Source organism: Lagenorhynchus albirostris, chromosome 17 (assembly GCF_949774975.1).
Source record: "Lagenorhynchus albirostris chromosome 17, mLagAlb1.1, whole genome shotgun sequence".
Lineage (NCBI taxonomy): Eukaryota > Metazoa > Chordata > Mammalia > Artiodactyla > Delphinidae > Lagenorhynchus > Lagenorhynchus albirostris.
In genome coordinates, this window is record NC_083111.1 from 64,007,048 (window position 1) to 64,022,351 (window position 15,304).

Below are 15,304 nucleotides of genomic sequence, written 5' to 3' on the forward strand. Positions count from 1 at the left end.
TTGATTAGCTCTAGTAGTTTTCTGGTAGCATCTTTAGGATTCTCTATGTATAGTATCATGTCATCTACAAACAGTGACAGCTTTACTTCTTCTTTTCCAATTTGGATTCCTTTTATTTCCTTTTCTTCTCTGATTGCTGTGGCTAAAACTTCCAAAACTATGTTGAATAAGAGTGGTGAGAGTGGGTAACCTTGTCTTATTCCTGATCTTAGTGGAAATGCTTCCAGTTTTTCACCATTGAGGACAATGTTGGCTGTGGGTTTGTAATATATGGCCTTTATTATGTTGAGGAAAGTTCCCTCTATGCCTACTTTCGCAGGGTTTTTATCATAAATGGGTGTTGAATTTTGTCAAAAGCTTTCTCTGCATCTATTGAGATGATCATATGGTTTTTCTGCTTCAATTTGTTAATATGGTATATCACGTTGATTGATTTGCGTATATTGAAGAATCCTTGCATTCCTGGAATAAACCCCACTTGATCATGCTGTATGATCCGTTTAATGTGCTGTTGGATTCTGTTTGCTAGTATTTTGTTGAGGATTTTTGTAGCTATGTTCATCAGTGATATTGGCCTGTAGTTTTCTTTTTTTGTGACATCCTTGTCTGGTTTTGGTATCAGGGTGACGGTGGCCTCGTAGAATGAGTTTGGGGGCGTTCCTCCCTCTGCTATATTTTGGAAGAGTTTGAGAAGGATAGGTGTTAGCTCTTCTCTAAATGTTTGATAGAATTCGCCTGTGAAGCCATCTGGTCCTGGGCTTTTGTTTGTTGGAAGATTTTTAATCACAGTTTCAATTTCAGTGCTTGTGATTGGTCTGTTCATATTTTCTATTTCTTCCTGGTTCAGTCTCAGAAGGCTGTGCCTTTCTACGAATTTGTCCATTTCTTCCAGGTTTTCCATTTTATTGGCATAGAGTTGCTTGTAGTAACCTCTCATGATCTTTTGTATTTCTGCAGTGTCAGTTGTTACTTCTCCTTTTTCATTTCTAATTCTATTGATTTGAGTCTTCTCCCTTTTTTTCTTGATGAGTCTGGTAATGGTTTATCAATTTTGTTTATATTCTCAAAACCAGCTTTTAGTTTTATTGATCTTTGCTATCATTTCCTTCATTTCTTTTTCATTTATTTCTGATCTGATTTTTATGATTTCTTTCCGTCTGCTAAGTTTGGTTTTTTTTTTTCTTCTTTCTCTGATTGCTTTAGGTGCAAGGTTAGGTTGTTTATTCGAGATGTTTCCTGTTTCTTAAGGTAGGATTGTATTGCTATAAACTTCCCTCTTAGAATTGCTTTTGCTGCATCCCGTAGATTTTGGGTCGTCATGTCTCCATTGTCATTTGTTTCTAGGTATTTTTTGATTTCCTCTTTGATTTCTTCAGTGATCACTTCGTTATTAAGTAGTGTATTGTTTAGCCTCCATGTGTTTGTATTTTTTACAGATCTTTTCCTGTAATTGATATCTAGTCTCATAGTTGTGGTCGGAAAAGATACTTGATAGAATTTCAATTTTCTTAAATTTACCAAGGCTTGATTTGTGACCCAAGATATCTATCCTGGAGAATGTTCCATGAGCACTAGAGAAAAATGTGTATTCTGTTGTTTTTGGATGGAATGTCCTATAAATATCAATTAAGTCCATCTCGTTTAATGTATCATTTAAAGCTTGTGTTTCCTTATTTATTTGCATTTTGGATTATCTGTCCATTGGTGAAAGTGGGGTGTTAAAGTCCCCTACTATGATTGTGTTACTGTCGATTTCCCCTTTTATGGCTGTTAGCATTTGCCTTATGTATTGAGGTGCTCCTATGTTGGGTGCATAAATATTTACAATTGTTATATCTTCTTCTTGGATCGATCCCTTGATCATTATGTAGTGTCCTTCTTTGTCTCCTCTAATAGTCTTTATTTTAAAGTCTATTTTGTCTGATATGAGAATTGCTACTCCAGCTTTCTTTTGGTTTCCGTTTGCATGAAATATCTTTTTCCATCCCCTTACTTTCAGTCTGTATGTGTCTCTAGGTCTGACGTGGGTCTCTTGTAGACAGCAAATATATGGGTCTTGTGTTTGTATCCATTCAGCCAATCTGTGTCTTTTGGTGGGAGCATTTAGTCCATTTACATTTAAGGTAATTATCGATATGTATGTTCCTATTCCCATTTTCTTAATTGTTTTGGGTTCGTTATTGTAGGTCTTTTCCTTCTCTTGTGTTTCTTGCCTTTAGCAGTTGTTGTAGAGCTCGTTTGGTGGTGCTGAACTCTCTCAGCTTTTGCTTGTCTGTAAAGGTTTTAATTTCTCCATCAAATCTGAATGAGATCCTTGCTGGGTAGAGTAATCTTGGTTGCAGGTTTTTCTCCTTCATCACTTTAAATATGTCCTGCCACTCCCTTCTGGCTTGCAGAGTTTCTGCTGAAAGATCAGCTGTTAACCTTATGGGGATTCCCTTGTGTGTCATTTGTTGTTTTTCCCTTGCTGCTTTTAATATGTTTTCTTTGTATTTAATTTTTGACAGTTTGATTAATATGTGTCTTGGCGTATTTCTCCTTGGATTTATCCTGTATGGGACTCTCTGTGCTTCCTGGACTTGAATAACTATTTCCTTTCCCATATTAGGGAAGTTTTCAACTATAATCTCTTCAAATATTTTCTCAGGTCCTTTCATTTTCTCTTCTTCTGGAACCCCTATAATTTGACTGTTGGTGCATTTAATGTTGTCCCAGAGGTCTCTGAGATTGTCCCCAGTTCTTTTCATTCTTTTTTCTTTATTCTGCTCTGCAGTAGTTATTTCCACTATTTTATCTTCCCGGTCACTTATCCGTTCTTCTGCCTCAGTTATTCTGCTGTTGATCCCTCCTAGATAATTTTTAATTTCATATATTGTGTTGTTCCTTGTTGTTTCATCTTTAGTTCTTCTAGGTCCTTGTTAACTGATTCTTGCATTTTGTCTATTCTATTTCCAAGATTTTGGATCATCTTTACTATCAGTATTCTGAATTCTTTTTCAGGTAGACTGCCTATTTCCTCTTCATTTGTTAGGTCTGGTGGGTTTTTATCTTGCTCCTTCATCTGCTGTGTGTTTTTCTGTCTTCTCATTTTGCTTATCTTACTGTGTTTGGGGTCTCCTTTTTGCAGGCTGCAGGTTTGTAGTTCCTGTTGTTTTTGGTGTCTGTCCCCAGTGGCTAAGGTTGGTTCAGTGGGTTGTGTAGGCTTCCTGGTGGAGGCTACTAGTGCCTGTGTTCTGGTGGATGAGGCTGGATCTTGTCTTTCTGGTGGGCAGGTCCACGTCTGGTGGTGTGTTTTGGGGTGTCTGTGGACTTATTATGATTTTAGGCAGCCTCTCTGCTAATGGGTGGGGTTGTGTTCCTGTTTTGCTAGTTGTTTGGCATAGGATGTCCAGCACTGTAGCTTGCTGGTCGTTGAGTGAAGCTGGGTGCTGGTGTTGAGATGGAGATCTCTGGGAGATTTTCGCCGTTTGATATTATGTGCAGCTGGGAGGTCTCTTGTGAACCAGTGTCCTGAAGTTGGCTCTCTCACCTCAGAGGCACAGCACTGACTCCTGGCTGCAGCACCAAGAGCCTTTCATCCACTCGGCTCAGAATAAAAGGGAGAAAAAGTAGAAAGAAAGAATTAGTAGAAGAAAGAAAGAAAGAAGGGAGGGAGGGAGGGAGGGAGGGAGGGAGGGAGGGAGGGAGGAAAGCAGGAGGGAAGGAAGGAAAAAAAGAAGATAAAGTAGGGCTTTCCTGGTGGCGCAGTGGTTGAGAGTCTGCCTGCCAATGCAGGGGACACGGGTTCGTGCCCCGGTCTGGGAATATCCCACATGCCGCGGAGCGGCTGGGCCCGTGAGCCATGGCCGCTGAGCCTGCGCGTCCGGAGCCTGTGGTCCGCAACGGGAGAGGCCACAACAGTGAGAGGCCCGCGTAATGCAAAAAAAAAAAAAAAAAACGATAAAGTAAAATAAAATAAAGTAAGATAAAATATAAAAGTTATTAAAATAAAAAAATAATTATGAAGAGAAAATAAAAACAAAAGCAAAAAAAACCGGACGGATAGAGCCTTAGGACAAATGGTGGAAGCAAAGCTATACAGACAAAATCTCACACAGAAGCAAAACATACACACTCACAAAAAGAGGAAAGGGGAAAAAATCGTTAATCTTGCTCTCAAGCCCACCTCCTTAATTCGGGATGATTCGTTGTCTCTTCAGGTATTCCACAGATGCAGGGTACATCAAGTTGATTGTGGAGCTTCAATCCGCTGCTCCTGAGGCTGCTGGGGGAGATTTCCCTTTCTCTTCTTTGTTCTCACAGCTCCCAGGGACTCAGCTTTGGATTTGGCCCCGCCTCTGCGTGTAGGTCGCCGGAGGGCGTCTGTTCTTTGCTCAGACAGGGCGGGGTTAAAGGAGCAGCTGATGCGGGGGCTCTGGCTCACTCAGGCCGGGGGAGGGAGGGGCATGGAGTGCGGGGCGGGCCTGCGCCGGCAGACGCCGGCAGACGCCGGCATGACGTTGCAGTCGTCTGAGGCGCGCCGTGTGTTCTCCCGGGGAAGTTGTCCGTGGATCCCAGGACCCTGGCAGTGGCGGGCTACACAGGCTCTCCGGAAGGGAGGTGTGGATAGTGACCTGTGCTCGCACACTGGCTCTTTGGTGGCGGCAGCAGCAGCCTTGGCGTCTCCCGCCCGTCTCTGGAGCTCCTTTAAGCAGCGTTCTTAATCCCCTCTCCTCGCGCACCAGGTACGTGGGGGGTTTCTTGCCTTTGGGGAGGTCTGAGGTCTTCTGCCAGCGTTCAGTAGGTGTTCTGTAGGAGTTGTTCCACGTGTAGATGTATTTCTGGTGTATCTGTGGGGAGGAAGGTGATCTCCGCGTCTTACTCTTCCGCCATCTTCCCGGAAGCCCCAGAAAACCTTTTTTAAAAGAGGATTTTTAAATGCACATTTAAGAAGTTCATGTAATATAGTGGGTATTACAGTCATATGATCCCTGGCCCCATTTCTCAGCAGTAACTGATAGTAAGAGGCCTTTTTTAAAAAATGTATCCTTGTGGACATTGTTATACAAGTACAAGCGTATTATACACACGTGCATCTCTCCTCAACCGAGCAGACCCAACACCCCTTCTAATGTGCCCTTTGCTGTCTTCAGGTGAAATTCATAAATACTGGTCTTAGGCCAAGTTCCCTAGAAAATGAAACATGTGGCAAGGATTAGGTGCTGATGCTTTATTTAGGAGGCCCAATTCCAAGGCCTTCACTGAGAGTGAAGACAAGAAGCGGGCAGGAGGCAGGGAAGCAAGGCAGGTGATGCATGATGACACCGGCTGCTGCTTCATGAAGCCCAGAGAGACACGGCCAGTCACCTAGCAGGTGTGCAGTCACATGGGATGCCTCTCAGGATATACGGTGCATGGCGGGTCCACAGGAAGGAGGCAGAGGAAGGTTATCTGCCCAGCTCCTTCCTGTGATCATCTCCCGTTTGGCTCCACAAAGGTTTCAATAACTCGCCTACAGATCAGGGTTGCTCAGCTCATCACCTTTAGCAGCTGCTCAGGACACCTATGCCCTACAGAGAGGCTTTTCATCCAAGTCTGGCATTGATGAGAGAACCCAGAAATGCAAGTATGTCTCTCCTTAGCCTGGCTGCCTGGCAGCAGCCCAGGGGAGAGGTCGGGGAAGCAGCGTTTCCAGGCAAGCAATGGATTGGCTCTAAGTGGCAGAAACACTTAGGTCAAGCAGAGCTGTCTGTGGTGATGCCTGAAGTTGAATAAGCGGGTGAAAAGTCTGGGAGACCAGCCAATCGCATTGAGGGAATCTGAGGCGATACACAGGATGTGCCTAGTAGAGTAATCTAACTTACATGCACTCAGAAATTTGTTTTAATTGATATCCTCTAATTGTAAAGAAGTTTTGGAAAAGATTAATGATAATAAAATAATATGCATTTCAATATGGAGAAGCTGGAGTACTACTACGCTGAAAGACAAAATGAAGTAGTCGAATATTTGACTTTTAGTTGGATTCAGCATGAATGAGGCACATATAATAGCCGTCATGTGTTTGACTCAAGTACCACAAACACACTCGCTACCAGTGACTTGTTTTTATAAAATGTTTTATAAAATGCCCTGAGCAAAACAAAAACACAGCCTTTCTTCCATATGCATGGTAGTTGTATACCTAGAAAATTCAGAATATATTGAATCAGTCAAAAAATGTTTTCATTTGTAAAATGTAGTCAGGTCTAGGCTCAGATCATTATACGTGTTTTTCACCTAACTCAGCAGGCACAAAAATTGTGTGGGAAATGGTTCTATTGGATGTGAGGACTGTCGTCACATTGCAGGGAATCTGACCACCCTGGCTCTTGTTCATCAAACTGATAGCGTCATACTCCTGCACCCCTTCCCCCGCCCCAGCCCCATCATTGTGACAACAACACTAGCACAGACTTCCAAATGCCCCGCAGTACCATTCTTCTTGAGAACCACTTCTTTTTAAAGAACAAATGGACTATGTATCTACATATCTATATCTGCATTTTTCAGAACTTGCATTTAGAAATCTTGTCCATATTAGATGGACCATGCTTTGTAACAGCTGCAGAATATTCTGATGCATTGGTGAGCCATGATTTATTTCGCTCTATCGATGGTCACGTGGACCTTTCCAGCTTCTTGTTACGAATGTTGCTGCAAAGATGATCTTTATACATTAGCCTTTGTGCACTTCTGTAATATATCTGTAGGACAAATTCCCATAAGTCAAAAGGTACATGTATTTGTAAATTTTTATAGATATTGCAAAATTGCCCTCCAAATTATTGCCAAATATATACCTACTAATGGGTGTATAAATGCCTGTTTTCCCATCACTTCCCACCACTAAGTATTGTGGAAGCTTTAATCTTGGCCAATTGGTTCTTTAAAGATAAAAACGAGAAAGTTTAAATATCCTATTTAAAGCCATTTCCAGATCATTTTATATTACCTAGGAGCCCCCAGCCTTGATTTGTCTTTTATACAGGACACTCACGTGGAAAAGAGATTGGACTTTCAGTGTTTTCTAGAGTAGAACAGGGTGATGACTAAAATTGACACAGACGTTAAGTTTTGGCTCTACGAGTGTAAGAATTTTCTAACAACTCTAGCCATCCGGCAATGGGATGGCTGGCCTCAGGAGATAAGGAGCCTCCTCCGTATAGCTGAAAATTTTCAATTTCAGGTGGAATGAACAAGTACAAGGGATGTTCAGAAAGAGATTCCTGAATTTAGTGGCATATGCTACAAGGTCAATGTTTCTCAAAATGTAGTACTTGGATTATAGTGTATGTGGTGGTGGTACAGATTTTTCCAAAAATTATAATTGGTGTACATTCATTTTTTTTAAAATTAATTTTATTTATTTATTTATGGCTGTGTTGGGTGTTCGTTTCTGTGCGAGGGCTTTCTCTAGTTGTGGCAAGCGGGGGCCACTCTTCATCGCAGTGCGTGGGCCTCTCACTATCGCGGCCTCTCTTGTTGCGGAGCACAGGCTCCAGACGCGCAGGCTCAGTAATTGTGGTTCGCAGGCTCAGTAATTGTGGTTCACGGGCCCAGTTGCTCCGCGGCATGTGGGATCTTCCCAGACCAGGGCTCAAACCCTTGTCCCCTGCATCGGCAGGCAGATTCTCAACCACTGCGCCACCAGGGAAGCCCTACATTCATTTTTATATGTATACACCATGTTGCTATATTACTAGCAAATTCCATATCCTAAAATATCAATACTAAGGTAGTATTGCTAAAATTATAGGTAAACTTTGAGCAATAATGCACTTGATGACCTCTGAAGTCTCTTCAAAACAGATTCTACAGTTCTAAATCTCAATACTACTAAATTTTCAAATAGTAAAAGACTTCTCAACCCCAGCCTGTTACATTTATTACAAGTAACTTAGACACGAACCAAGTTCTACGAGAATTTGAGTTTTTGGAGCTTGGTGTACAGGTAAAATCCCATGAAAATTTAGTTAAAATGAGAGTTGAAAGCCCTAAGCCCCAGGTGAAGACCCATCCTGGAACTATACACACAAAAACACACAAAAAAATTGCTAGTGGCATCATCCCCTCACCTCCACCCACTAGCACCTTTCAAGGCCAGTCTTGGAGGCACAGACTAACAGGATGTGTCTTTACACACCCATATCCCTCTGTGGCTATTAGGAAACCACCAGCCAGCCCACCATATTCAGAGATGAATATTTATTTAATTCATATATCAATTTTACATGATAGCCATAGTGCTATAAACATAGGCACATTTTTTTTTTAACTCATGGTACATTCAAAAATTACTCCCTTACCCTAGTCTACTCCAATCCCGTCAAGATAGAGTATCCAGTATTTGTAACAGGGGCCAGAAAGGCCCTGCTCATTAATTTCAGAAGAATCCTTCTGCCCGTTAAGACCTCCTTCTGACTTCAACCAAGCAGGGTCAACAAGCATTTGGATAAAGAAACATGCATTTTTCAGCATTTTAATGCATCAATTGATAGAATTAATGAAATGTCTCTGCCTGAGTGTTTTTTTGAATAGGTTTATAGTTTTGTTCCTCCTACTTAATTCAAGTCAGAAAAAAAAACTGATAGCAATCTTCCTGTTGGCTTTCTTTAAATTCCAACGGGATGGTTTAAAGATACGTCACCACACCAAAGGGCTCACCTAATCACATCTAACAAATGGGCAGCTTCCCACAAAATATAGATTAAGACATCATTCATTGGTGTTGGTTTGCCCCTAAAAGGACAGACATTGTGAGTTTAATAATTCATCAATTCAAATAAGAAACAGATTGAGCACAGAGGGAACTGGACAAAAACAAACCCCCCAAAATCACTCAGTTGATTTGCTAACCATACCCACGCATGATCCAGATGTATGAGTTTGTGTTATTCACAACATTCATAACACACATCAACAAGATTAAATCTACAGTGTAAACTTATAACCTGTTGAATTCAGAATGAGAAAAAATGAGTATTTAAATTGATTCATCATAGCCACTCTGATATGATACAATTTAACTTTGAGGAAGAAAAATTATTTATATACACAATTCTCTTAGTAAAATTTTCTATTTCTTGCTAATAACACATTTTAATTCAGAAAATGCATTAACTTTATTCAAATATATTTTTCTAAAATATAAATATTTAAATTAAACTTTTAAAAACACAGAGAATGTAGTTTCTGTTGACCCGCATCCAGATATTAATCAGTCCAAAACTCAAGTGATGAAGAAATAATATTTGTAATTATGATCATTTTGTCTATAAATATATAATAGGATCTCTGCAACTAAATTATGAGTAATTAACTCACACTTCATGTAGTACTGAGCACCTTAGATTACACATTGTTGAATTAAGCTATTGGCATTAATATATGTATTTTAATATGTTATTTACAATACACAAGTATAATTCTCTCATATAACAACAATCCAGTGATTTTGAAAATATATAATGAAAGAGTACGTTAGAATTTACAATTCATCAAAGATTTCCTACAATATTCAGGCTGGGACTTCACTCTTTAGCATTTTAAAATAGGAAACAAAACAAAATCAGTGTCCTAAAGCTGTGTTTTCCACAATGTATTTTTTGTTTTGTTTTGTTTTGTGTGTGTGTGTTTTAACACTAGCTTCACAAGATGCTCCTTTAGAGAGGAGTTCTGTAGGTAAGCATTAGGAATGGCACACAGGATGCCCCCCCTTGCAGAATCGCAATGTGCAATAAAGTCTTTGAGGAGGCCTGCAATCATGAAATCTGTTTAACATTTTTTAACTCAGTATTGAACAAACTTTTTTTTTTTGCGGTACGCGGGCCTCTCACTGTTGTGGCCTCTCCCATTGCGGAGCAACAGGCTCCGGACACGCAGGCTCAGCGGCCATGGCTCACGGGCCCAGCCGCTCCGCCGACATGTGGGATCTTCCCAGACCGGGGCATGAACCCGTATCCCCTGCATCAGCAGGCGGACTCTCAACCGCTGCGCCCCCAGGGAAGCCCTGAACAAACATTTTTGATGACCAATCCCTTTAATTGCCCCCCGACAAAACACCAGTCAATCAATGCCCCTTGGAACTTGTATTACATGTTACTTGTATTACTTTGGGGAAACACTGATCTAAAATAAAATGCTGATCTAAAGTAAAACTCAAGAAACACATGTATCTGAGTGAACAAAATCACATTCTTTTAAAACAGTTTTACTTTTTAAAGCTCTTTGCATAGGTATTTGCTAAAATACGGTTCTGAAAAATAACACACAAACCTAACCTGAAACATTTGTCTATGTAAAACTATAGGGGAGAGAACGGTTACAAATACAGAAATTCTAGAGCTCATTTTCAAGATTTGAGAAAAGTGACTTTAAAATCAAATAATAGGTGTGTTTTCAGTGAATTTGTTTTGAAAGATAAAAGCAAAAGTGTTAAATCAGTAATATGCTATATGATGTCTGAAAATATTCTTGTAGAAAAATATCAGGTCATTATATTATTTCCCTGGAATTCCAAAAGAGCTGTTGATGGGTTTGATGGGTTTGATTATAACATTGGCTCTCTATGTAAAACCCAGCATTAACCAGAATCATATAAGGCTGCTCTATTACTTGCTTGAAAATGCATGCATACAAGCACAGGCAGAAACAAGGGCCAATAAATTGCTGAGTACTTCCACTGAAAACCACAAAATGGGGAAAATTAGTTAACCCCGCCTGAATTATTTTATATATATATATATATATATATATATCCATTGACAATCTTTTAAAAAAATCCATAATTTGCTTTTATAAATAAAGCTATAAGTCATGGCTCTAAGATAGCAGACTTTGGGTATGAGTGTAGTCCCAGAATTAATCATCTTTCACGCACACCACTCTTCAGCAAAGCTTTGCAATTTAAGCAGTCTACTTTGGCTCAGAATCCACCAGCTTACAGCTCAGATCAGTATCTGGTGCTTTATTTAATTCCCACTCATCATATGCTAATAAGAACACTTCAGAATCATTCTACATCATTGAAAGATAATTCTTTAAGAAAAAGTAACAGCTGTTTCACACTTAAATAAAAGGTGGGTTTCCATTTGAAGTACTTTTCTTTCCTTACCAGCAAAAGTCAACTCAATTAGAAATAGGAAATAAAGCACAATAAAACAAGGGGTCCTTATTACTGGGGTGGGGAGGGGAGAGGTGAAAAACGTCCATTTCTCATCTATACAGCCCTTGCTTACCTGGGTGAACCAGTTGCCTAGAAACTGGTATGATTAAGATCTGCACATGCTGTTCTAATGTTCATGTCCTTGACTGTCATTATTTAAAAGCTATGCTGTGTATTTCCAATCAGCCTCACCTCTTTACCCTTTTACTGTTCTAAAAAAACAGTTTCATTCTGATAGTCCTTGTGGAATTTTTCTGAAGGTACCCTTTATAGTTGCTGAAATTGACAGAGGAGTCTGGGACTGTTACACAGGCCTCTTGGGATCTAAAGCTGACAGTGGCATGCTACATCTGGTGCATCACTGCAAATGGTGTCTGATATGACACTTTTCGGTGGCATCATAGCCCTCCTTTTCTCAAAGGCAGTTCACTCTTCTGTTCAGGCCACCAACCCCAGCCTTGTAATCTTAGCTGACAGGAAGGAATGAATGATGAAAACAATCGGCTTGGGGCAGGAATGAAGGTCCAGTTGCTGAAATTCAAAAAGAAGAGAATATGAAAGATTTTAAACTAATGCTTGATACAAAATAGTGATTTACACATCAAACAGATCTATGCACTTCCTGCTTTTAAGTGTTAACTGGAGCAATTGTGTTTTTAAATCCTTGCCCCCCAGTGAGATAAAAAAATAACTCTTTGAACTTATTCCTTACATCTCGTATATCTTTTTTTCCAAAATAAGTTCTGTGAAATTTATACATACCCATAGCATAAATATCAGTGTTGCCCTTCTTGACTGTCTAAACCATTTATTTTTGGTATCACGATAGTGATATTATTTATGTCGGATTAGGTACAGTATGAAGCAGTACTAAATTTCACATCATAGGTTTCAGTCGTGGTTCTAATACTTTTTAGATGTGTACGTAATCTTGGACAAGTCACTGAAAATTTTTCCCAGGCCTATCTAACTCACAGCGGGTAGAGTATTAAAATGAGATACTGTATGTGAAAATTCCTTATAAACCATAAAATGCAGAACCCAGGTTTTGAAGCAGCTGTGTCCTCACTGTCCTATACTCATAGATTGTTGTAATCACGTACATCACTTGTCTGTTAAGACCCCCTCTAAAGTTTTATCTTTCTCCGTGTGTTCCTACTGGGCTGGCACGTGGTCAGAGCCTAATAGGCTGAATTTTTATCACCTGACCTAATTCAGGAGCATTGAGTGTGTTGCTCCCAATTCTCATCCACTGTCCCCAATTCTGTTCTGATGATGACACTGTTGGGGAATAACAACCTGATCATAAAATAACATCCAGCAAAGTTAAGTTGTATTTAGCATGAACCAGGTGCTGTGTTAAATATTTTCTATATACTATCTTATTTAATTTTCACAAAATCACTATGAGGTAGCTATCGTTACTATCTCTGTGTTTTATAAGGGAAACTAAGATTTGGAGAAGTTATAAAACTTTCTGAGATCATAGATCTTGCAGTAAAGAGAAAGCATGGACTCAAACGCAGGTCTGTCTGATGCCAGAGTCTGGGCTTAATCACCATATTCTATTTCACTAACACAGAATGCAACTTTTAGAAGTAACCTTAAAGATTATCTACTTCAGTCACTGTATTTTATGGATAAAGACTCAGATCCAAAGAAATAAAAGGACTTGCGCAAGACAATTGGTGAGTTAGTTCCACACTCAGAAAGAGAGCAAGGGTCTCCTGACCCTCCGTTTATTGCATTTTGTACAGCTCACCTCTGTTCCTTTCCTCTTCCCTGGCACCTGCCTCTGGGGGTTGCATAGCTAGACCCTGGGGGAGCTGTGTCTGAACTTGAGCTTATCAGCCTAATATATTGGCAGCAAAAAATCAGTCCTTCCTAAGTCTTTCAAGTCAGGTTGTAATTACAGGCAGAAAGGCTGAAATTTAGACACAAGTGATTTTTTTCCTCATGGGCAAAAATAGCCTTGAATTTTCAAGCCGTGGATAAAACAGGAGACTGCTTCTTGTTCTTTTCCCTGCTGCTAGGGAGCAGTCACCCTTAGGAAAAAGTGCACAGCTGGGTGATGGATAGAGCAGCAACTGAACCAGAAGCATTCTCAGCAAAATGGACTTTCCAACCACTTCTTTCCAAACTGGTGCCTTCAGGCTGAATTTACTGATTGAACACACAAATAAACAACAAAACTCTATAAAATTCTGCGGATCCATTTTAAAGGTTAGAAAAATGACTGGCTGGAAATTGTTCTCAGAAAGTGAGTTCAGATCACCTGTCAGCCACGGGGCACTGACTTCGTCATGACTCCTGTGACACCCATAGGAAGAAACCTGGTACTGCACTGGGGCTAGTAGTATTGCATGATCTAGGACAGTGGTGCTGAAACTTTGAGATTTCCGGCTCCTATGCTCTTTCAAGTGTGGCCCTGGCCCTTTCCTTCAGAGAGACGGGAGTAGGGAGAGGGAGAATTGTGCAAGGCTAGTAGCTGAGTTAAAATGACTAGATCTTTAAAATTGAGGTTTATCTCTGCATTTTATATATCCCCTGTCCCCGTTATCAAGTGTGAGTCAACAGATATTTGTTGACTAGGAAGGACCTAGACAGAGACTAGTTGTTCCAAATCAAGGTCCTGTTTGAAGTTCTACATTCCACAGCTTAAATGAGATGCTATGTCTTCTTGAGAACTATACTTGTTAGAAAGTAGAGGAATGTGCCACTTTCACCCTTCAGTGGAACTACAGTAACATATTTTTTCACTATGGTAGGCGGTAACGATCACAGGAAATCATGATTTTAAATACATGGGCAATTTGCAATGATATGAGAAGTACAAATGTTACGTTAACTGACAAACTTGCTGAGCTTGTTGGACACTTTTTGATATGAGCTCAAAACTGGGTCCTTGTCTGGCCCTCTCTCCATTCAGGTAGAGTTGACCACTTTTGCTGGGTTTCCTCACTGCCCCCTCCACTCTGCCCCTTCCCACCCCATCCCCGTCTGTACTCTTCATGCTCTCTGCTCCTTTGAGACCCCCCAGGTTGCCAGGACTGGTGTTTTACATCCCTACATCCCTGACACCTGGCGCAATGCCCAGGTTAGATCAGATGCTTGATACTTTTAAACAATGAATGGTATATCTTAAAGCTGGTGGGACCCTCTTTGAAAAGAATTTAATGCTGACTTTGTAAAGGATCCTTTCCTTGATTCAAATATTTCTGTAATATTCCCATGGAAAATGAGACCAAAGTAAAGAACTGAAAAAATTGGATCCCCTCACTGTTTTTAAAGGTTCAATTAAGACATGAACCTATAAGTACTTTGTAAATAGTCAAATGCTAAATAAATACAGGCAGCATTATGTTTGCAGGCCATAATGGGGGTACTGCAAGACAAAATATACGAAACCACACTGTCTAAAGAAAAGTGCACTTACAAGCTCTCCATCTTTGCCTCCAAAATCTAAATACAGCATCCTGATTCCATCATCTGAAGACATTTTCAGCTTTTCATAAGGAGCCTGTATGATTGTCTTGGGAAAGACACCCTCCTGTGGTTCAGTGGTAATAGAAAATCCATTCTCATAATGTATGGTCAACCGGCACTCCTGGTTTTTATAGGTGCAAGCTGAGAGAGACAGATGGAGAGAGAAGTATGAACAATGGAAGTCCATCCATTTTCCCAGGCACTTAAGCTTCTAGTCTCCCCAAACCCAGGGCCCAGCCACCAACTTCTTTCTAAAGTTAAAAATTAAGAATCATGCATGAAAATATTCTCCTTAGATTGATTATGATATTGTAATTTAACTTGCCCTGTGAAACTAAGGGAAATAAACTGAAAGAAATTCCTTTTGCTGGATTTTGTCTGGGCTCTAGCCCTTATATGACTACCTGACAACATGTATGTAGGGAGACGGGTGTTCCAATGGCCTTGAATCAAGCTGGGAAAAACTGACATTTGATTTAGAGTAAGCTACCTCTGATCATCGTCAGCACACACACAGTCAATCAATCGATCAATCAATGCCATGTCTACCACCTGGTGAAAGAAGCAAGCAATCCCCCAGTGACATTACCCAAGGTAACAAAAACACATGTAAGAAGTCAGGAGTGAGTAGTG

The 15,304-nt window shown here is 40.3% G+C and overlaps 1 protein-coding gene across 1 annotated transcript in view; it reads right to left on the bottom strand.

Moving 5' to 3' along the window:
* Positions 1 to 8,211: 8,211 nt before the first annotated feature.
* SNTB1 (syntrophin beta 1) overlaps positions 8,212 to 15,304 on the bottom strand; it is a 231,470-nt gene continuing 224,377 nt past the window's right edge. Inside the window, exons 6-7 of the mRNA XM_060127700.1 lie at positions 14,622 to 14,812; positions 8,212 to 11,716 (exon numbers count right to left, since the gene is read on the bottom strand). Of these exons, the coding sequence (XP_059983683.1) occupies positions 11,624 to 11,716; positions 14,622 to 14,812 (284 nt within the window). The 3' untranslated portion in view covers positions 8,212 to 11,623. The remainder of the gene's footprint in view (positions 11,717 to 14,621; positions 14,813 to 15,304) is intronic.